At 39.5% G+C, this 21,845-nt stretch overlaps 1 protein-coding gene across 1 annotated transcript in view; it reads left to right on the top strand.

The window, feature by feature from the left end:
• Nucleotides 1-21,845, top strand: part of grin2da (glutamate receptor, ionotropic, N-methyl D-aspartate 2D, a) — a 322,668-nt gene that overhangs the window by 204,775 nt on the left and 96,048 nt on the right. Inside the window, exons 7-8 of the mRNA XM_051955237.1 lie at nucleotides 4,376-4,490; nucleotides 20,780-20,985. Of these exons, the coding sequence (XP_051811197.1) occupies nucleotides 4,376-4,490; nucleotides 20,780-20,985 (321 nt within the window). The remainder of the gene's footprint in view (nucleotides 1-4,375; nucleotides 4,491-20,779; nucleotides 20,986-21,845) is intronic.

Here is a 21,845-nt window from a genome sequence, read left to right as displayed (position 1 = left end):
AACAATTTTGCATGTTAATGTCCAGGTTATTTGTGTCTAAATATCTGCGTTATTGACGCTTTTGTGCTTTAATATCCAGATTACTGACCATTTTGTGTGTTAATATTCACTTTTGCACATTTATATCCATGTTATTGACTTTTTTTTGCATTATTATCCAGATTATTTACACTTTTGTCCAATAATATCCGGGTTATTGACACTTTTTTCCATTAATATCACATGATTAACAATTTTGTATGTTAATTTTCAGGTTATTTGTGTGTAAATATCCAGGTTAATGACACTTTTGTGCGTCAGCTGTGGGCTGAACTCTTTCTCACAAACACTCCAGAACCACATTAGCACACTGTGAAGACAAAAAGAATCTCTTTTTCTCTCTAACCAATTAGTGAGCTGACATTTTCTTTTAAATATGAAGTGGTGGATGAGTCCTACAGTTTCCCTATGGGACGTAGAGTCAAAGTAAATGAACCCTGCGGTGAAGACGTTTTTCCCCTATAGGAGCTGAATCTCATTTCACTCTGGGACTGTAAGTCATTGTAGAGGAAAGGCTCCTGCTTAACGCCTGAAATGGAAATGAAACTATTGAGAATACTGATGTGTTTTTTTTAAAAATATAATACTAAAGACCATATTTCATTTACAATAGAGGGGATAAGCTCAGACACATTATTAGAAAGCTCAGTAGCCGGGATATGCATATAATATCCCAATTTCTGTCTTCTGTAATGCTGTTTTTCATTATTTATGTGGACTCCTGGATGACACTGCTGTTGTTGACTTTCTGCCTCCTATCAGAGATTTTGTGACTTTTTCAACCAGAAGATCTTTTTTTCTACTGTGTCATTGGTGATGAAATCCCTTGTTTCCAAACAAAATCATATTTACCTGAACATACAAATGAGAATGCAGTTTAGTTGCGCAGGAACATGTTGTTGCGGACACGCCCATTATTAAAATGGATTAAATCACCGCAGAATATGTGAAATATGCTGTTTCTGGTGCTCCAGAGTTTTATGTCAGAAAGATGGAGAAAATGTAAAAGCTTTCCTCATCTGACTACAGTTAAAATCCACCATATCTTGAATATATCTGCATTGCATGCTGCCTTAAAGCTGCTGTCCGGAGTTTGAATCGCAGCGTCTCCCAAAACACTGTTGGTCCCTCCCTCTGATTTCCCCCCTTTATTTGTGCACGCGCTCAGTACATGAGAGAAGTGCCCGGAGTGCTGCAGCATATGGCCTGTTTTGCTGTTTTCCCCTCTTCTACATTTAGTACATTTAGTAAATAATAAAGGAATTACGTTAGAATTCTGTATTGAGTCTAACTTGTCCTAATACCAAAATAACATGAATCTGCTAGGACGAACGAGTAAAGTTTCAATATGTGATTACACTCGTGTATCCCTCTCGATGACGTTGTTTATCAAACTTAGTGCATTTACGCGTGTATATGTGTTACATTGTTTATTTATTTCTATCTAGAGTTCAGAATTGCATGACTCCTCTGATGAAGAGTATGTCCCAGACGCCCCAACATCTTCCTCCAGAGGTCGGGCATCTAAACGAAGCCGTCAGGCGGGCTATGGAGGGCCGTGGTCGGGGAGCGACGCGAGCACCCCGAGCCAAAAAACGTCCTGCAGTCTCTTGGCCTGACAAGCCGTGGGATTGGTAACTTTTCTGGAAGTTGCTGAGCCCTGATGCTCTCTCCTCCACAAGCAAAACAAATGTGCGCGCGGTTGCGTAGTGCGTAGCTCGCCCACCTCTGCATGGGCTTGCTTGCTGTGCGCGTAACCGTTGATTGACAGCATGACAAAGCTGAAGCTCGAACTTGATTGGTCGGCAGCGACCGGCGCTTTTTGGAATAACATGGGGGTCTATGAGAGGAAGGCGGAGCTCAGGAATAAATTTTCATATCGCGTTATTCTAACTTTATATTATAGTATCGAACTAGACTAACACATTTAAGCTTTGTTAAAAAATGATACATAAATTGAAAACAAACAGAAACTCCGGACAGCAGCTTTAATGACTTGTTGAATCTTTATAATATGGAAATGTGGCCTACATGTCGCTAAAGTGCTAATTTAAAGGAGCATTGTAACAGTATGTAAAAGTCCCTCACTGTGTGACTGCTGCATCTTTTTTACTACAGTACTGCTTTCTACAGTTTGTATTTTTGTCCGTTTCCACCGCAGACTGCAGTTGATGAAGTGCTATTTGAGCAGTAGCAGAGGGTTTTTCGTCAGTGAGGTCGTCTGTGTGTTTGTGAGCTTGCAGGAAGGTTTCATTAAGATGCTTTGATGTGCTTTTTTCCCCGATGCTTTTAAGGTAGATGTTTCATTAAAAAACATCAAAGCTACATCTCTTTCTTGCTCTGTTGCACCAACCCTCCCTGTTTTTGTCTTCCTCACAAGTATTTGTCCTCCGATGTTTCCTCTCTTTCAGCTTTTCTCTCGTATATTTTTCCTTTCTGCAAACCTCCCGCTGTTGTGTCGCAAAAATGCAGCCGAAGTAAGGGAGTGAATTCTGCGCTTTATTCCTCTCCCGGCCTTGTCTTTGTTTCTCCCACCTCATGGACTCTACACCTCAACAATGTGATTTCCCCTCATATCAGCAGAAATGTCTTTAGCACAGAATCCCTGATGGCTGTTCCCTGCAGTGAAGGTCTTGGCTCTACCTCTGCTGGTTTGATTGCTTTTCCTGATTCTGTTTTTATTTCTTTGGACTTTTCTCCATTTATTTCTCAGAAATTACTTTGTGTATTTTCTCTTTTTTGCTGTGTTTTTTTGTAGCTAAAAGATATAGTTTTAATACTCTGGTGTATATTAAACATACGGTATTATAGTAATGTCTGAAAAATCATCTTTTTAAACTGAAGGTAGGCAGGATGTTTGCCACAGGTAAGGCCCTTAAACTTCCAAAACTGCTGATGCCTCTGGTTTGTAATATTTTGTGGTTTTCTAAGACACTTTGCAGTTTGCCCTGAGGAAATGTGCAAAAAACATATAAATGCACTCAGTATATGTCATGGAAAACAGTCAGGGGAGTTAAAGTTGGATGTCGGTCAGAACGAATGTCAAGATACGACAAAAACCAGGAATGGTCAACCCAGAGAGGTACTTTGGTCTGTGTAGGACATTTCAGTGTCACTTTATCGAACTCCGCTCTGCTGTACAGCAACAGATTTAAACTTCCACTGTAATTTGTTTTGGTGCCATATACGCTTCAAATAGAAAATGGGTATAGGTTTAATACTCTGGTCTATATGAAGCATTCTGAACTGAAGTAATGTTCTGAAAAATCATCTTGTAAATTGAAGGATGGCTTTGTTATGGATGATATGTTCCGCAAAAATGAGGCTCAAAATGTTCCAAACTCACTAATACCTGTAGTTTGTCATTTGGTTTTGTTGCTTTTTTTGGGACATTTTGCTGTAACTGCAGTTTGTTTGAAGGACGTGCAAAAAACAAACAAACAAACAAAAAAACAACAAAAGCCATATAAGTCAAAAGAACCTAATGTTGTTGGATCATGAACAGACTTCGTATTTAGCATGGAAACAGTAAATATAGCTATGAGTTAGCAAAGTTGGTATTTTGGTCAGAGGAAGCTAAGAATGGTGGATCCAGTCAGGTGCTTTGGCTTTTGTAGGACATTTCAGTCTCATTTTTATCAAACTCAACTCGACTGCACGGCAACAGATTTGGCAAAACTTTCAGCATCTTCAGCTCTATGCTGCAGAATCAGCAGAACTTGACGAAATATGTGCTGTTTGTTGTCAACTTTAAATACAACTGTACACCACTGAGATGTGCAATACTTTTTGCATATGTGCATGAAGGTACAAATGCACAAAAAAAAGTTGGTGTTGATAATGCGCCGTCAACACAAAGGGCTTGGTGGAGTCTAGGTGACATCAGAACTGTACTAAACTGACATGTCTGTGTAGGTTCTCATTCATCCAGGTCATGGTTATCCAAAGTAGTTTAAATCAATCCACTGGACTTTAAGAAAGTTCCTTGAAGACGTTTCACCTCTCATCCAAGAGGCTTCTTCAGTTCTGGTGGTGGTTGGTGTTGTCTCAGATTTTAAACCTTTGTGACGGGCTATTATTCCTATATATTATTCCTATATATCGGTCGTTGGAATAACAGCCCTGGACACACCTCACAGAGGTTTAAAAGCTGAGGCAACACCAACCACCACCAGAACTGAAGAAGCCTCTTGGATGAGAGGTGAAACGTCTTCAAGGAACTTTCTTAAAGTCCACTGGATTGATTTAAACTATTTTGGATTAAACTGACATGTTACTGTAGTTTCTGACATGTAGGTTAATAAAATCCCTCTCTTCTCTCTGATCTCCACTACAGGTACTTCACCAACATCTCAATCGGTGGACGGGACTATTCCTTCAACAGCGATGGCTACCTGTCCAACCCGCTGCTCGACGTCATCTCCTACACCAATGGGAGAGGCTGGGAGGAGGTCAGTATATTCGAGTTACCGCTAATTATCATAACGCAGAGACTAGACTGGCTATCTGTAATTTCACACCCCATCAAACATGCTAGCTCATCACTGCTCAGTTTTGCCTTTCTGCTGCCTCACAGACTCCGTCTCTCTCCCAGACCTCATTAGATTTCCCCAGAGACCCCTCCTCTTTCCCATACTCTAGTCTGGGTTTGTCAGCCTTGTTAGACGGCGCTAACTCACGATCCAATATCCCGGCGGTCACGGGTCACGTGTAGCAGTTGTACAGTAATCGCAGCAAATCCAAGATCTGCCCTCTGTAGGTGCTTTCAATTCCTCTCGACTTCTTTCGACCTGAGAAAAACAAGTAAACCTTTTTGTTGTGCCCCGCTGTGGTCCATTTGTTCTTGACCTTTCAAGACTCAATATGTTTACCGCCAAGTCCAGACTCAAGGCCCCCCACGATGTGAAGTGATAACTAAAAAGGAAAAAAATCAACCTTTTAAAAGAAAAAATATATCTAAGAGCATAACATAAGCTTAAAGCCCCTAGCTTTGAAAATGCTAGTCGTTCTTCACCTTCTTATCAAATCTAAACATCTACCTAAACGTGCCGCACTGTTTAGTTTTACACCCGGACTGTATAAGACAAGGATTAGGAGAACGGCACGAGTTAAAAGTTCGCAAAGGAGGATTTCAGGAATGAGTAAACTCAATTTATGTCAGTAGTTTCTAAGTACCTGTCTTATCAGGTGACACATGGCAGGAAATGTGTGCAAACCACTTCTCCCTGCATGTTCTCTTTGAGGCTCATTTGCATGACTTGGAGCTAATTCCAGGTAAGTGCTTCATGCTGTGCTCTTTCAACTTTGTGGCACAGTTTGTGTGTGACCCTTTCTTGCTTTCTTGATCCAGCTTGAGGATCCTCCTGTGCACAGTCAGACCCATAAAGCAGATTTTCCCTGCATGGTGCAGAACAGCCTGACTGACCCGCACTGAGCTCTGACCTCGCCTTCCAGCGCCGGTGCTGTCTAACCTCAGTAATGCATTTGAGGCTGAGTTTCAGCAAATCCCAGCAGGTTCTAAAACCTTTGAAAGCCTCAGGAGCAAGATGTGAAGATGGCACATGCGGTGACCCAGAATCTAAATGAAAATTCTGAGGATTTGATGCATAATTTGATCTGAATCCTAAAAAAATGAACAAACCATGGAGGAGGTAGTAAGACACAGCACAGACACCGGACAGAGAATTGTAATTCTAACCTAAAGTGCATATTTTGCTCCTTTTGAAGTCACATTCAGCTGTACAATCTCATTTTGCCATTCTTTTGTCACCAGTTTCCCATTTTCTCTGTGTTTCATGGTGAATCTTTGATCTGAACTGCCCTCTAAATCCCCCTTTTTTTCCACTCATCCACATTCGTGATAAAACAAATTAACTTGACAATGCTGCATAAATATTCCCCCTCTGGACTTTTCCCCAACAGTCTGAGTTGAGAAAAACCTCGAACTGAACGGTATTGTTTTGGGAGGTTGGGGGGGGTCTGGTGAAATTGATAAATCATGCATGCCAGGATCTGAAATTGACCTCAATCTTGTTTTGCAGACGATAACAAGCCTCAGAGCAAGATTGAGATCAAGGGACATTTTACTCAGCGACGGTAGAAAAAGTGCTTCCTCTTCACGAGGTTGCAGAACAAGGGGCGTTTATTTTTGGAGGATGTCAGCTATTTTATTCATGCTTTAAGACTTCTCTGTCTCATTTTGCCTTTCTTTGGTTTTTGAGTTGTTAACCTTCCAGCTGACACTCAGAGACGAAGAGAGAACAGACTTTTGCTCAGTGCACGAGTCTACAAACTGAAGTACTCCTCCATCTGTGGGAATCTGCCCTTCTCCGGTGCATCTCACCTTATTGGATTTGTGCTGAATGAGGGCTGAGATTCTGACAGAGGAGATAGGTTACTGTCTCGTACTGCACGGGATTGGCAAAGAAAAACTACCAGCTGCAGCGGGCAGAAAGAAACTGACAGATAAGAGTTTAGTCTCTAAAGATGACTCCCAGACTGCTTCTTTTATACCATCAGGATGCACTGTAAAAAATAAATCAATAAAAGTTCTGTCAAAAAATTGTGAAAATCTGGCAGTAAGGGTGCCAAAAAAATGCAGAAATAAATAATGGAATAGTGTAACTTTTGTAAACTGTAAATACAGTGACAATAATGCCAAATATATATATATATATATATATATATATATATAAAGAGTGTAACGAAATGGTCAACTCACGAAACGATACGCAATACTCTCGATACGAAATAAAGACAAAAGAAAATCCCCAACAGCAGGACGTTATGCAAAAATCTCATTTTCTTTATTTTCTTCCTTATGCAGACATACAAAAAATAATACTGCATCAGTACAAAATAAATGCTCTTTTTCCCTTATTTAGACTGCAGCACAAATACAAACATAAAGTCTCAATAAAAAAGCCCTTTGTTGTTGTAATAATAAGAATAACTACATTTTTGAATGAAAAGGAAAACAAACAGTCCTCGGAGCTGCAGTCTGACCTATAAATGTCTGAACTGTGAACTAGTTGTACTCGCCGCAGGATACGGCGAACTGTAGCGGGATATTTTGCACACGGTTTTTGCTTTATCCTCAATCTTCTCACCGTTCTCTCGTCGTTTACATAGGAAGCCAAAATAGGTCCACACAACCGATTTATTTTGACGAAGGAGCGTCAGCTAATTCCTCAGCCTCGTCTTCCTCCGTTTTGAAGCGAGTGTTCTGCTACGGTAGGCGAGGAGGGTCAAAAATCATCAGCCTGTGGTGCACGGCACCCCTTGGCGTTTTTTATTTCATGTTTTTATTTTGTGCGTCTTTGAATTTTATTTCGTCATTTTTTATTTCGCCTAACATATATTTATGATTTTATTATACATATTAATAATTTTATTTCACCCCTAATATATATATATATATATATATCAACCCGGTCTCACGGGGATTCATGAAACTGTCACGTAAATTTTTGTTTCGGTTTCGTGCGCACCAACACGCATTTCGTGGTGAGCGGCACGAAAAACATGACAAAATCGTGTTGGTGCGCACGAAACCGAAACAAAAATTTACGTGACAGTTTCACGAATCCTCGTGAGATCGGGCTGTGTATATATATATATATATATATATATATATATATATATACTGTAAAATACAGAACAAATCTTTTTTTAAGCCTTGAATGGATGCGGATGCAAATTGCTCCAGTTTATCTCTCTTTTGCAGACAAAAATTAAAATATTCAACAGGCAAAGTCATGAATCCAGGATCTCTTGAAGTAAATGTGTGAAAGCTCTGACCTGACAGATAATGGCCGAACAGGGCAGCAGCGGCGACAGTACAACTCCCTCAGAGACAACACTTGACCCTAGCTACCCTTCAGTTCACTCAGACCTCAATTATCTGAACATCCCTGTTTTCTGGGTTCATATTTGCTAAATTAACCTTTTGCTGAACTGAATTCTGGAGTGTATTTGGAGAGCAGTGCGATGTTACGGCGGCTGAACAAGCACTTGGGCTCACAGACAGAGATCCCTGACTGTATTTACAGAATGGATTTGGTCTTTCTTTTCGGCTAGACCGCATCTTCTTTCATATTTTTCTCACATCCTGCTCTCTCCACCAGGATTACAGGGAACTTTCGCACCCAGGTGGTGATAAACAAATATAAACTCAGTATTTTACACCTTCTAGAATGTCTGACGTTACAGGAAAAATGATGCCAAATTGGCAGCGAGACCTGGATGAGACGTAAATCCTACTGAAAGGCTGGATTTGTTCACTTTACACCAACTCTCTGTCGGTAGCAAAGAGGAGCTGGAAGGAGAGAGGCCGGACAAAGGGAAACCAAAAAGCTCATCGTGACACTACAAGGCTGATTAATCATTTTTACATAACGCTAAAAAGGTCACTCCACATGAATAACAAGAGATGTGTGTGGTCAAACAGCTGTCTGCGCTTCAGTTCGTGCATGATGGGAAATAAAAATAGAAAATAATTAGTGAGGAGCTGGCTGTTTTCCCTTTAATGTGTCGTAATAACTGTGCACCTTCGTTGTACATATTTGGGATATGAAGAATGAAACAGAACAACTGGTGAATGGTGCTTAGTGGGGAAATTAGCAGCGTTCCAAAGAAAACTGGTTCTTATGTGAATCGTTTATTATTAGTAGTAGTAGTTTATTCAGTCATAACAACACCCCAAATATTATACACAGTATTGACATTCCTCACAAGATCACAAAATCAAAAATCATGTGTTGAATAATGACTGAAAAGGCAGAAGCAGAATGCTTATGAGAGCCGATCCTATATTATCAACTTTTTAGGCTACCAACGTCCAGAAAAACAAAGAAACAACAACAGATAATTAATTGCACCTATAGGCTTCAAAGATAACTTTACAAATCATTAACTTAAAAACAAAAAGAATGAACAGATGATTAATCACACTTATAAGCTTCAAAATAGCTTTACAAATCATTTTCTTAAAAACCAAAAAAGAATGACATGTTTTTAAATTAATGTTGGCATCATTCCAGAATTTAACTCCAATAATGGAGACACATCTCCTTTTCATACCTTTATTGGCTTTTTGTACAGTAAATTTGCAAACACCTCTGAGATTATACGGACTCTTCTGAATTGAAAAGAACCTCTGTATTGGGCCAGGGAGCATTTTTGATTTTGCTCTGAACATAATTTGCATTATTTTATAGTAAAACAAATCATGAAATTTCATAACATAAGAATTTAGAAAAAGTGGCTCCATGTGGGCACAATAATCAGCCTTATTAATAATACGTATTGCTCCTTTTTGCAGTTTTATTATTGAATTTATGGTGGTTTTAAAGGTAGATCCCCACAATTCCACACAATAAGATATATAGGGAACAATCAATGTGTAATAAATCAAATGCAAGGCCTTGGAATTCAATACATTTTTGGATTTATACAGGATTGCAAGTGATTTTGAGATTTTCCCTTTAATGTATTCAACGTGTTGCTTCCATGTTAGCTTTTGATCAATGACAACCCCAAGGAATTTAGTCTCAGAAACTCTTTCAATGTCAACATTACAAACAACATTTAGCGGTTTGTTTTCAGTCTGAGTAGAGGAAAATGGAAACCAGCCGCCTTGATCGGACATTTTTCTGAATCTGGGTCAGTCCAGGTGAAATGATATTCCTTGGGGGTGTTGCTGCACCATCTTCAAATTAGTCCTAAATTTGCATGCCATTAGATAGTCACAAAAGTACTTTCTATGCAAAATTGTAGGCCTGTAGCTCAAATAGTTTCTGAGTTGTGGGGGTCTGAAATTTTCAGAATTTGGCCTATAAAAAGCCAAAAAAAAAGCTTTCTTTAAGTGTTTATTTCTCAGCCTCGAGACATACCAGAGAGCTGTGAGTTGGTAAACAAGGCCTCTGCATGTAGCTAGTGCCCCACAAACATCCCTAGGTGTTTCCCTACACTCTGCAGGCTGTGGGGGCTTGATAAAAATGCTGAAAATTAAGAAAAACCTACTCGCGAGTGGGGTTTGGGCGAGGCTTTTTTGTGGCTATTTATAGCCCAAATTCTAAAAATTTCAGACCCCCACAACTCAGAAACTATTTGAGCTACAGGCCTACAATTTTGCATAGAAAGTACTTTTGTAACTATCTAGTGACATGCAAATTTAGGACTAATTTGAAAATGGTGCGGCAACCACCATCTGGTGAAACCACACGGAATGACCCATCTCCATCCACGGGTACGAGCTGACTGACCTGATCAGCAGCATGTTCTTCTGCAAAGGTTTGTTTACATGTGAGGCTGAGTTTCACTGTGGGGATGGAGGCAGAGAGACAGCACAGTTCAGGAAACTGCTGGTGATCTGCTGCTGACTGAGCAGGAAACTGTTGTGGAAGAGAGAGAGATCTGTGGGTGCCAAACTGGGACAACCTCCATGTGTGGAGCTACAACTAATGCGTCAAATGCAGCTTTGACAGAACAGCATTTCTTTACTGCAATGAAATCAGCCAGTAATCTCATGTTTGCATTGCTCTACTCAGTAATCTGATTAGTGTTTGACAGAGTTAGTTTCTCTTATGGTTTTGGGGTAGAAACTGTTTTTAAGCCTGATAAACATCCTGAAGAGCAAAAATTCCAAATCTTACCAAGTCTTTTTTTTAAGATAATGCATCTTAAATATCTTGTTAAGTCAAACAATCTTGAAATGATTGTTTTGAGTTGAATTTACAAGAAAACTCAAAATAAGTTTAACTCTTGTGTCGTCCTGCGGGTCAAATTGACCCGGGTTAAAGTTTAAAAATATGGAAATATATATGTATTTTCACAGTGAAGACTTCCACTTTTTCAAATTTTTTGGGGAAATTTTTGGTGGTAAAAAAAAGAAATGATTTAAAAAAAAAGATTTCTCAAGAACATTCAGAAAAAAAACTTTAAAAATTTATTTTTTTCTGAATGTTCTTTAAGAAAATTTGAGAACTTATACTGATATATGTAATCACTTTTGATATTTTTAAGATTTTTTGGAAGATTTTTATTCATTTTTTAATATTTGCATTTTTTTTATTATTTTTTTATTTAAATTTTTATTTCTTGCCAAATTTGGGATTTTTTAAATACATTTTTTAAGGGAAACTATTAAGGAATTTTCTTCCTGAAGATTTTGCAATTTTTTAAAATAAATTTGGGGAATTTTATGCTGATTTTTTTTCTTTAAATTCAGACAAAGAAACAATATTTTTTGCTGCCGTAAATGAAGACAACAGGAGGGTTAAGACACCTAAGCTTGACAAAATAAGTAAAATAGAGCTTTAAATAAGTTCCCCAGCTAATTTCAAGATCTCAGTATTATAAATATCACATCTTACTTCAAGAAATCTTACCAAGCCATTTTTCACTTGTTCTAGTGGCAGATTTTTTCACTTATTTCAAGGTAAAAGTTCTTTGAAATAAGTTTTTCTTCTTCTTGTTTTGAGAGGGGCATTTTTTCCAGTGTAGCTCCCCAACATCAGCTGTAATAAAAGCTGATCCACGTGCTCAGTAAATGTTCAGACAGTGGGAAAAAAAATGTCCATTTGATTTCAGTTTTTCTTTTTAATCAGATTGAAAGCAAACATTGTCGATGATTCATGTAGAAATCTGCTTTCACTGGGAGCTCATTCTAACTGTGCTCTGATAAACATTTCCCCGGATCTCTACGAAGAGTGCGACGCTAAAACAACGCTTAAAGCCAGAATGACAGGCTGACATAACCCTGAATTCTCTTTCTGTTCTTGAAGATGCTGAGTTGGAATCTCCCAGCACACCTCTGATGCTGCTGCTCGTTAAAGTAGGACACAAACTGAAAGATCACCTTCTAAATGTGATGAAAGGATACAAGCTTTCCCCCAAATTCCATCTAACGGTCCAAGCATGACGCAAAGAAGAGCTGGAACCATGAAAGCAGGGCAGCAGCACAGCGAGTCGTATTTATGTTTAATCTGAAGAAGTGCAGCTGAATCTCATCTTACTTGTGCAAGTGTTCAATATTTCGCCCACTGTATTGATCGTCTTACATCAGTAGCTTGTTAGACGCCCTTAAGTAAGATTGTCTTCACGATTTTCTGTCATTTTTCTGCAGCAAATGATGCTGCTGTGAAGTTGAGCACTCCGTCGCGTCTCTTATAAGAAATGAAAGGATTCTTCCATTGTTTGATTTTTGTTGTTTCTGCTGTCAGACGAGGCGTCGTTTGCACTGTGCTTTTTTTTTTTGAAACACCTCATTGTGTGGATTTTTATGAAGTTCGGTGTTACGTGATGCAACAACACGGCAAGTCATATAACATTTGTTTGTTCTTTGAGCCGCAGCGTAAACAGCGGAGTGTGGAGTGGATCAATGAGCGAATAAGACAAGAAAGCCGGCTGCCTTTTTAATCAATGTGACAAGAGAGCTGGATCCTACACCACGCAAACCTTAATTCCATTTCGGCCCAGCTTTAAGATGCAATAAGAGTTTTACAAGCTGACAACACAGAGCGATCGCAGCGCATCTGCAAAGAGAGGTTGATGGCCGGTGATCGATTACGGAGCCGACTTCTTGGCCTGCAGTCCCCGCTGTGTATAGATCCTGGACTACCACAATGAAAACGCCAAAAAAAAATGGAAAAAAGTTAAATTCTCAAGTCAAAAATCATGACTGAGCACTAATATTTTGCATAGGATTGCTGGATCTCTTCAGTTTGTTAATTGTTCTGATGGAAAATCATCTTTAAGTCATAAAATATCTGAGTATGAGAATAAGACTGGAAGGCTGATTAGAGAGCCTGATGATCACTGCACCAATCAGTGATCATAAATATAATCAGCAAACATTTATCTAAACCAGAGTGTCCAACATGAGGCCCGTGGACCAAAAGCGGTCCTCCAGAGGGTCCAATCCGGCCCTCAAAGTGTAAAAATTACAGAGAAGACATTAACTGCAGATTGTAAATTAGTAAAACTATAAATTTAAAATCATTTCTAGACCATGACAAGTTGTTTGGATCAGAAAGTAAAATACTCGATTGTTCTTTGTTCATTTTGTGTCTCATTTTTGTAATATTTTTTCTTGTGTTTGTTGTTTTTTGTCTGACTTTTGTTGTTTGTCTCATGTTTTTGTTGTTTTGTGTTTCCTTTTTGTCTCGCTTGTTTTTTCTCTTATTTTTGTCGTAAATTTTGTGTTGGTTTATTTGTTGTTTTGTGTATCGTTTTCTTGTTTTGCATTTTTTGTCTCGCTTGCGTTTTCTTTTTTGTCGTTCTGTTTTTCGCTTTTGTCATTTTTTGTCAAAGTTTTTGTTGTTTCGTGTCTTTTTTGTTTGTGTCGTTAGTCCATTTTTTTGTCACTTTGTAACTTTCTGCCTAATTATTTGTCTTTTTTTGTTTTGTTTCGCACCGTTTGTCTCATTTTGTTTCCCACTTTTGCCGTTTTGTGTCTTGTTTTTGTCTTTCTCAGTCGCATTTTTGCTATTTATATTCTCTTGTTTTTGTTGTTTTTTGCCTTTTTTTAATCTGACTTTTGTCATTATGATCATCCAGTAAATTCCTGTATCAATCGGGTCCAGGTGACTAAATGTTGTGTTCCTTTGTAGACACTCTGTGATCTGGAAGTTGTAATGTGGAAATGATAAACTGAGGATGAGTGTTGATGAAACTGAATTTATTTTCCTCATAAACTTCAGGTCATTCATGATGTTTTGTAAAAAGATAATTCCTTGAATATGAATATTTTCAAAACGTACCTTTTTGCACAAAATTAGGAGTTGTGGTTATTTTTAGGTTATGCTGCTGTGAGTTCGGTTCTCTGGAGATCAAACTGGGCTGAATGTGGAACCTGGACTAGAATGACTTTGACACTTTTGATCTAAACATGCTTTGAGTTGAGCATCTTGTTGACCTGCTACATTAAAGTTGCAGCATAGGTAGGATGCTTTTATAAAATTTCCATGAATGAGAGAATTTAGTCTCCATAACAAACCATTTTGATGGATGCTAACTTCTAAAGATCCGTTCCATTGCTCTGCATCGAGGATGGATCCTGATCTCAGCCTCAAGGTGGAACCCAGAGTTTTTTACGCAGCTCGCGTCTCCACACCTCGGTGTTCTCTCCTCATTGAACTCATGTTTTCATATTTAATGAGAATTAAAAATACAGCACGTCCTGCTGGAGTCCGACATCGACTGGACCCGGTTAAAGCTGAATGCAGAGCCTGAATGTTGAATGGACGTATTGTCCGGCTGTCTGAGGAGCCACCGACTGAATTCTGCAAGAGGCTGAATATATTTAAAAAGAAAAAAAAAGTAGCTATTTGCGCTGGTTGACACCTTAATCTGTCACGCTTTCACAAGGATTACATTTCTCCAGCCAGCCACAGTTTAGAAGCGATTTTCCTCGGAGGCCAATTTTGTGTTTCATTTGTTTACTACTATTAACAGCTGTTTTGCACTTGCAAGACTGAAAACTCTGCCAGAAATCACTTGAAAGTAGTAATGAATCCACTGCAGGAGTCACAGGAATGGATGGATGGCGTTGAGTGCTTTGACTTTGAAACATTCAGGGACTCAACAAGACAGAATGGTGGATGTGTTGTTATTTGAAGAGGTTTGACTCATTTTGGGGGGAAGACATCACTGGGAAACGGACCAGAAACCAGGATGGTCTGACCAAAATAAAAAGAGATGAAAATTATGGCTATGTGGATATGTTATAGACATATGTGTATATGTTTATGTGATCACAGGACGGGATGAGCTGATATGGGCCGATGGTGGGGGGAAGACGGTAACGCCGCATATTCTTTCCGCCCGGTAACGACCGGCCGGGGGGGCGGGCGAATATTCTGATACCAAAATTAAGATCCGGATACCGCCGTCGCGAACGAATATTCGGATATTCGGGTCCAGCCCTACTCGTCTTCCTCCGTTTTGAAGCGAGTGTTTTGCTACGATAGGCGAGGAGCGTCAAAAATCATCAGTGCCAGCGGTGCACGGCGCCCCTTGGCGTTTTTTTATTTCGTGTTTTTATTTCTTGCATCTTTGAATTTTATTTCACCATTTTTTATTTCGTTACACCCCTCTACTGATGATGCATTCAGAGCAGCTATAGATTCATTTTCATATGTAGAATTGTTGTTTTTCTCTTTGACTTAAAACATCCATTCTGACTTGTGATGAATGGGTTTTGCTGTCCTCTGGCAGCATCACTGATTCAGCCTTGAACATTTTATTTATACAATTGCTATTCTCATCACTGAGTGTTTGGGCTTTGTAGGAAAAGGTCCTCTGCTCCTCAGATAGCGATGAGTTTTACCTTTGCAGCAGCAGTGATTTGTTTGGGATAAACAGGAGAAGAGTCGTGTGGAGGAAAGAAAAACATAAAGAAAATCAAACATTCTCCTACAGGTTATTGAGTGTGGATGCCAGCTATTTGTTGGTTTGGGATAATTAATGTCAGATTATCGACAGGAGAGGGGTGGCCGGGCCGTTTTATTGGTCATTTGAGGAGCGATGACTGCAGAAGTAATGATTCCTTAAGACAGCGCATGTGACAGTGTTGATTTTGGACGTCATGCACGCTGAGGTATTGATTCATCCGAGCAGCCGGCCAAAAACCATCGAGTCCTCAGAGCTGTGCACCTCAAAGGATTGATTGTAATGGAGAGGAAAGATGGACATGAAGAGACCAAAAAGCTGTTCTGACTCAGATCTTGTTCTTTTAGCATGTAAAAAAGATCCAGTCCACTTTGCTGTGTTTGACAAAGATTCCTGGAGCTCCATGGCAACCAAGAATCACGAAAACACCAAATCGCTGTCTGTTGCTGGCTCTGGCAATCCAAGGATTCAGCCCTTTGCTGCGTGCACATGTGCATATAAATGCGAGTCTATTATGCTTTTTAAAAAAGCGCTCACATTGGCTGATGAAAAACAGTTGAGAGGGGTAACTGGAGGACAAGCGAGCATTGAAGAGCAAATTATGATGTTTGGAAATGAACTACTGGATCCTGCTATGATTATTTCTGCAGCAGGAAAGAACAATGAAAATGGAGACGTGTGTAAAAAATGGTCTCTTGAGTTTATCACTGGTCTGTGTTAATGTGTTTAAGTGGCCAGAATGAATCATAATGTGGATGTGAGTCCATGCATCTATTTAGAGTGTGTTGCCTTGTTCAGTGTCCTGTCTTGTGTAGGATCATGTGTGTTTATGCATGCATTTGTCTGCAGTGTAACGCATTGTGCATCGGCCTTTAATTTTGTGGCGTTTTCATTATGCTGTATCTGTATTCACATACATTATTGGAGCTGACCTCCCATGCAGAGACAAAGTGGCTTCAGTTGCACCAGGTGTTTGTCATTTGAAATGCAGCCTAATTAGAATTTAACCCTCTGACCGCTTAGCAGTCTCTGGGTGTATTTATTTTTTATTTTTTTGTTGTTCCTCGTGCATTTTCACTCACTGCTGGCTCATTTCCACTGCAACATTAAGGCCTGCACCTGTATAGAATCAAAAATGTGCAATAGAAATCCTGTATTTTTGCACGTTCTCACAGGTGTTAATGAAAATGGAGGCTCCACATGCTATAAATTGGCAGTTTGACTTGGCCTGTTTCCATTTTCTCAACCTCTACAAACTGTCACATGTCAGGTCTGCAAAGAGGTTTCATCGTGCAGAATGTATCTTGTAGCTACTTGCTCCTCCGTGCATCATTTCTGAGTCATGCTGTGCTTTTTGCATTGATCCATCGTGTTGGACTTTCCTTTGAGTCTCTCTTATGTGTGTACACTGCCTGCAGTGCAACTGTAAACTATCAGATTTTTGGTCACGGTCACAGCTGAGTGAGTGAGCTGAGTGTGGCAAGGAGCACAGAATTATTAAATTTGGATATAATGCTTTGCTTTTGGCGCTTTTTTGAGAAAGTAGAAATTTGCTCTGATGTGTTCTTCTTATTGGCTATTTTTCCTGACAAAGCGGTACATTATAAGGGAAATATCTAACTTTTTTTCCTCCAGTTTTTATACTTGTTGACTGTACAACTGTGTAATTTTTCGAGGAAAAAAGGTGTTGGAGTTAAGAGGGTTAAGTTTGGAAAATGGAGAACTAATTACTGAAACTGGCTGAAGACGGGAGAAATCCAAGAAGATCCTACTAATGAATTTTATTCATATCTGGTATGATAACAGATTATGGTCTGCTCAACTGTTTCTGGGTTAATATATTTCAGGCCGAAGGCATCAATTCTGTTTTACTGAAAACTCTAAAATATGCCACTCCAAATGTCTGCATGTGTTGGTGCACGCCAAGAAAGTCCTCACAAGGCTAACAATTAGCTCTCCGTGTCAGACCTGGTTTTAAAGTGAGGCTTTAGCATGTAGTGATTAAAGTTCAGGTAATCCTAATGGCCTGACAGCAAACACACACGTACATGCGTTTTAAGAGGCTTTGCATGTTTGTTTTGCAAATCCCAGCAGGAACACCATCGGGGAGATCTGCAGGGAGAACTGAATGCAAAATAATATCTAAACATCTGACACCAGGGCTAGAAAATGACAGAATATGTGACACATCCATCCGGTTCCAGTCAACCGATGGAAACAGATTTGTTTATGCATGTGCATTACCGTGACGGTGGAAACTGTCTCGTCTCAGTCTCTACTAAAAAAATCATATTTTGCAGTATGGAAAAAAACAGATCACAGTTTATGTATAAAGAAACACAACATCTAGAACTGAATGATATAGTGTTTTATTTTATGATCAAAGCAACAAAAAAAGACAAAAGTCAGACAAAAAAAACATAAAAACCAAGACAAAATGTTACAAAAACTAGACACAAAACGACAAAAAATTAGATAAATGATACGAAACACAACAAAAAAGACACAAAAAGTTTGACAAAAAAGTTACAAAGCGACAAAACAATTGACAAATTAATAAAAACAAGACCAAAAATGACAAATGCGAGAAAAAATGTCAAAAATAGACTAAAAACACAAGTTAGACAAAAAGGAAATACACAAAGACAAAAAAAGACAAAAACAACAAAAACAATGTGAACTAGAAAAGCACTCGGAGAGCGCAGACCTCCACCAGGCCATCTGTTTGTCTGTCTGTTTGTTAACAGCATAACTCAAAAAGTCATGGACGGATTTTCACCTAATTTTTGGCCATCTCTCAATTGTACATAGTCCTTCAAAAAATCCTGGATCCAGACGGTGATCCAGATCACCTCCAAAATCTGACTGATTGTTACTTTTGCTCTTCCGGACATTCTGTAAAAATTTGGTGAAAATCCATCCATTACTTTTTGAGTTATGCTGTTAACAGACAAACAAACAAACAAACAGACAAACAGACAAACTCCGATGATTACATAACCTCCTGGCAGAGGTAAATATTACAAAAATGAGACGCAAAATGACACAAGAACAAAGAGTCATGCAATATTCTCCTTTTTGATCAAAACAGCTTGTCATGGTGTGGAAATTATTTTAAATTTATAGTTTTACAGAAATCTTCTGTGTCCCAAATAGGGATGTGTGCGACTATTCATTTAATCGTTTAACCGCCTACTCATTTATTAAACGTTTAGTATTTTACTAGTCGGTTAAACGCTGCATTAAGCATCATGCTCCTTGTTCTTTGCGCCTCTGCCTCGGCTTCTTTGTAAACAGGCTGAGCAGTCAGGGAGAGAATTGCCCCTCCTCCCCTCCCCTCACACGCGCACATAGCAGGGGGCGGGGCCACACAGTTTGGAGAAGAAAGTTTGGAAGGGTAAAGTGGGAAGATGGCGACGCTCCCGTGTAAGAAAATCAGCACCGTTTGGCAGTATTTTGACGCAGCAGATGACAACAAGGTCGCCTGTCGGCTGTGTAAGCAGAAACTCGCTGAAAATATGCATGGTGGCTGCCTTACGCTCTGCGGCCCTGTACCTGCCCTGCCCCTGTGGCTCTCAGCGGCGAGACCGAGACGCCCCATCTGCCCCAGTTGCCCGACCACGGAGCCCGTCGCCGGGTTCGCCAGCCCCCGCCACCCCCAGCCGCTAAATTGCAGGTTTTCTGGCTTTATAGACTAGTCAACTAATCGCAAATAAAATTTGAGACTAGTCGGTGGGGAAATTAGTCGAAATTCCCATCCCTAGTCCCAAAGTCATCCTGCGGGCTGGAATGGACCCTCTGGAGGGCCGGTGTTGGCCCACGGGCCGCATGTTTGACTCCCCTGGACTAAAGTATCTGTGGTCCTCACATGCCAAATTCTACCAGGTTGTAATCAGTTTTCAGGTGCCTGTTGTTCTGTCATTTATAGTGTTGTCCCTTCAGGCGTTTCAGACAGAGTTTAGGATAAATAGACACCAGAATGCATTCACACAGGACAGAAACAGACAGCTTTAACTGTAGAGCGCTGCTACACCGGCACCGACATAATAGAAGACTCAGACGACATGTAAAATGTCAAAGCAGCCCAACAAATGGCTTCTTCTCCGTGTTCGTGAGCGATGGAGGCCAGCACGATGCATCGAGTACAGACTTACAATTTTCCACATCTATTTCGGACTCCTCTCAGGGGCTTTTTGCCATCATTAGAGACTGAAAACATGAGAGAAGGAAAATGTCATGCAAGCACAAGTACCGGCAATTCAGCAACAATCAAAGCACTTTGAGCAAACCACTGGAATATTGGTTTATTATTTATCTGACATTACATTTTTGTAAAGTACAGGTGAGTTTAACCTTTGGAGAGGCTTTCTGGGCTCAGACAGAGGAGCGTGGTTTTAAAGTGAAACTCATATGAAACCAAGAGGGGAAGTGGGCGGCTGAGAGAAAAATATGGAGTGACTCAAAGCTGAATGGATCACGCTTATGTGTTGAAAGTACGTATCATTAACCTAGATTACCTTTATTTCACAAAAATGTTTCATCAAAATGACAGAACAAACAAAAACAACAAAAACAAGACAAAATATTTAAAAAACAAGACACAAAATGACAAAAATGAGACAAAAGACACAAAACAAAACAAAAAGACAAAAAATAGACAAACAAGACAAAGAATTACATAAATGACAAAAGTGAGAAACAAAACGACAAAAAATAGACAACACAAGCAAGACTAAAAAAACACACAAAATGACAAAAACAATGCTCAAAACAACAAACAAAACGAAACACAAAATGACAAAAATAAGACATAAAACACAAGCGAGACAAAAAGGAAACCGACAACGACAAAAACGTGAGACAAACGCAAAAAATGAGACCATGAAAGACAAAAAGCAACACAAATAAGACTAAATATCACAAAAATGAGACAGAAAATGACCAAAAAAAGAAAAAAAACAATGAGGAATCTAGTATTTTACTTGTCATGGTCTAGAAATGATTTTATTTTTAGAGTTTTACTAATTTACAATCTGCAGTGAATGTCTTCTCTGTAATTTTTACATTTTGAGGCTGGATTGGACCCTCTGGAGGACCTGATGTTTATAGACTTAGACATATGTAACTTCATCTACATCTACTGAAGTCTGTCTCATAAAAACAATGATTCTCTGAGTGCTACACAAAGAACCTTAAACAGCAAGTGAGCACATGTGCGTTCACAAGGTGGAATGCAAATCAGATACTTGGATACGTAAACCTGGGCAGATGTTTCATAATAGGACCTAGAAAAAGTGACTTCCTGTCCTGCAGACCTGATTATCTGTGTGCTTAATGCGTTCTACAGGTTGGCTGGTGGGAGAACGGACACTTGCGTCTACGTTACCACCCCTGGTCTCGTTACGGCTCTTTCCTGAAGCCTCTGGATGACGCCCAACACCTCCGAGTGGTCACCCTGGAAGAAAGACCCTTCGTCATCGTGGAGCCGGCCGACCCGGGAACCAGCTCCTGTATCCGGGACTCTGTTCCCTGCCGCATGCCAGTCAACTCCAGGTAATACAACTCTCAGCCCAAACGTGGTGTAACTCCTCTGCTGGTGTTGTATTGTAGCCCGGCTGTGAAAGCATTCAGTGTTGTGGTTTATTACACAACAGAAGAGCAACAGCAGATAAATGTTGTGAATAATACTGGCCTCACAGAGAAGCATAGTCAGTTGAAGTCATTTTGGGTGTCATCTGTAAAAGTCATCTCCCTAATATCCCGTATGATCCCATCCCACCACCCTGCTTCACTGTCAGGACTGCGCTTGTATCCATGATTTCACTCTTTCAGTCACTACCCAGAGCTCATCACCAAAGGTGAGGGTTGGAACGCAGACGGATGGTAAATCTTCTCCACGATGGGATAGTACACTGGAAAAAATGTCCCCCTGAAAACAAGAAAAAAAACTTATTTCAAGGAACTTTTACCTTGAAATAAGTGAAAAAATCTGCCAATAGAACATGTGGTAAGATTTCTTGATATATGATATGATATTTAGAATATTGAGATCTTAAAATTAGCTGGAAAAAACTTATTTTAAGCTGTATTTTACCAGTATTGTTGTTACGACCCTAGCTCGTTATGTGGGTAAAGGTGTAATATAATAATGCCCAGATGGAATTCGGCATTTAAATGTTTTAATATATATAAAATAAAAGGTACAATAATGAACAAAAAAGAGAGGCAACAATTGATAAGGGTAAAAATAAAATACAAACGGCAACAAAAAGAGACTCTAAACTAGAGTTATATCAACAAAAATGTCCTAATCTAAATCCTAATACTAATGGTGTGTGACAAAGCCAAACGAAAAACTAGTGCCTCCAAAATCACAGTTTTCACAAAGGTTATCAAAATACTAAAGCCTAAAC

This window comes from Acanthochromis polyacanthus, chromosome 11 (assembly GCF_021347895.1).
Source record: "Acanthochromis polyacanthus isolate Apoly-LR-REF ecotype Palm Island chromosome 11, KAUST_Apoly_ChrSc, whole genome shotgun sequence".
Classification (NCBI taxonomy): domain Eukaryota; kingdom Metazoa; phylum Chordata; class Actinopteri; family Pomacentridae; genus Acanthochromis; species Acanthochromis polyacanthus.
The sequence above is the reverse complement of the archived record's forward strand: the minus strand, read 5'-3'. Positions and strand labels throughout refer to the sequence as shown.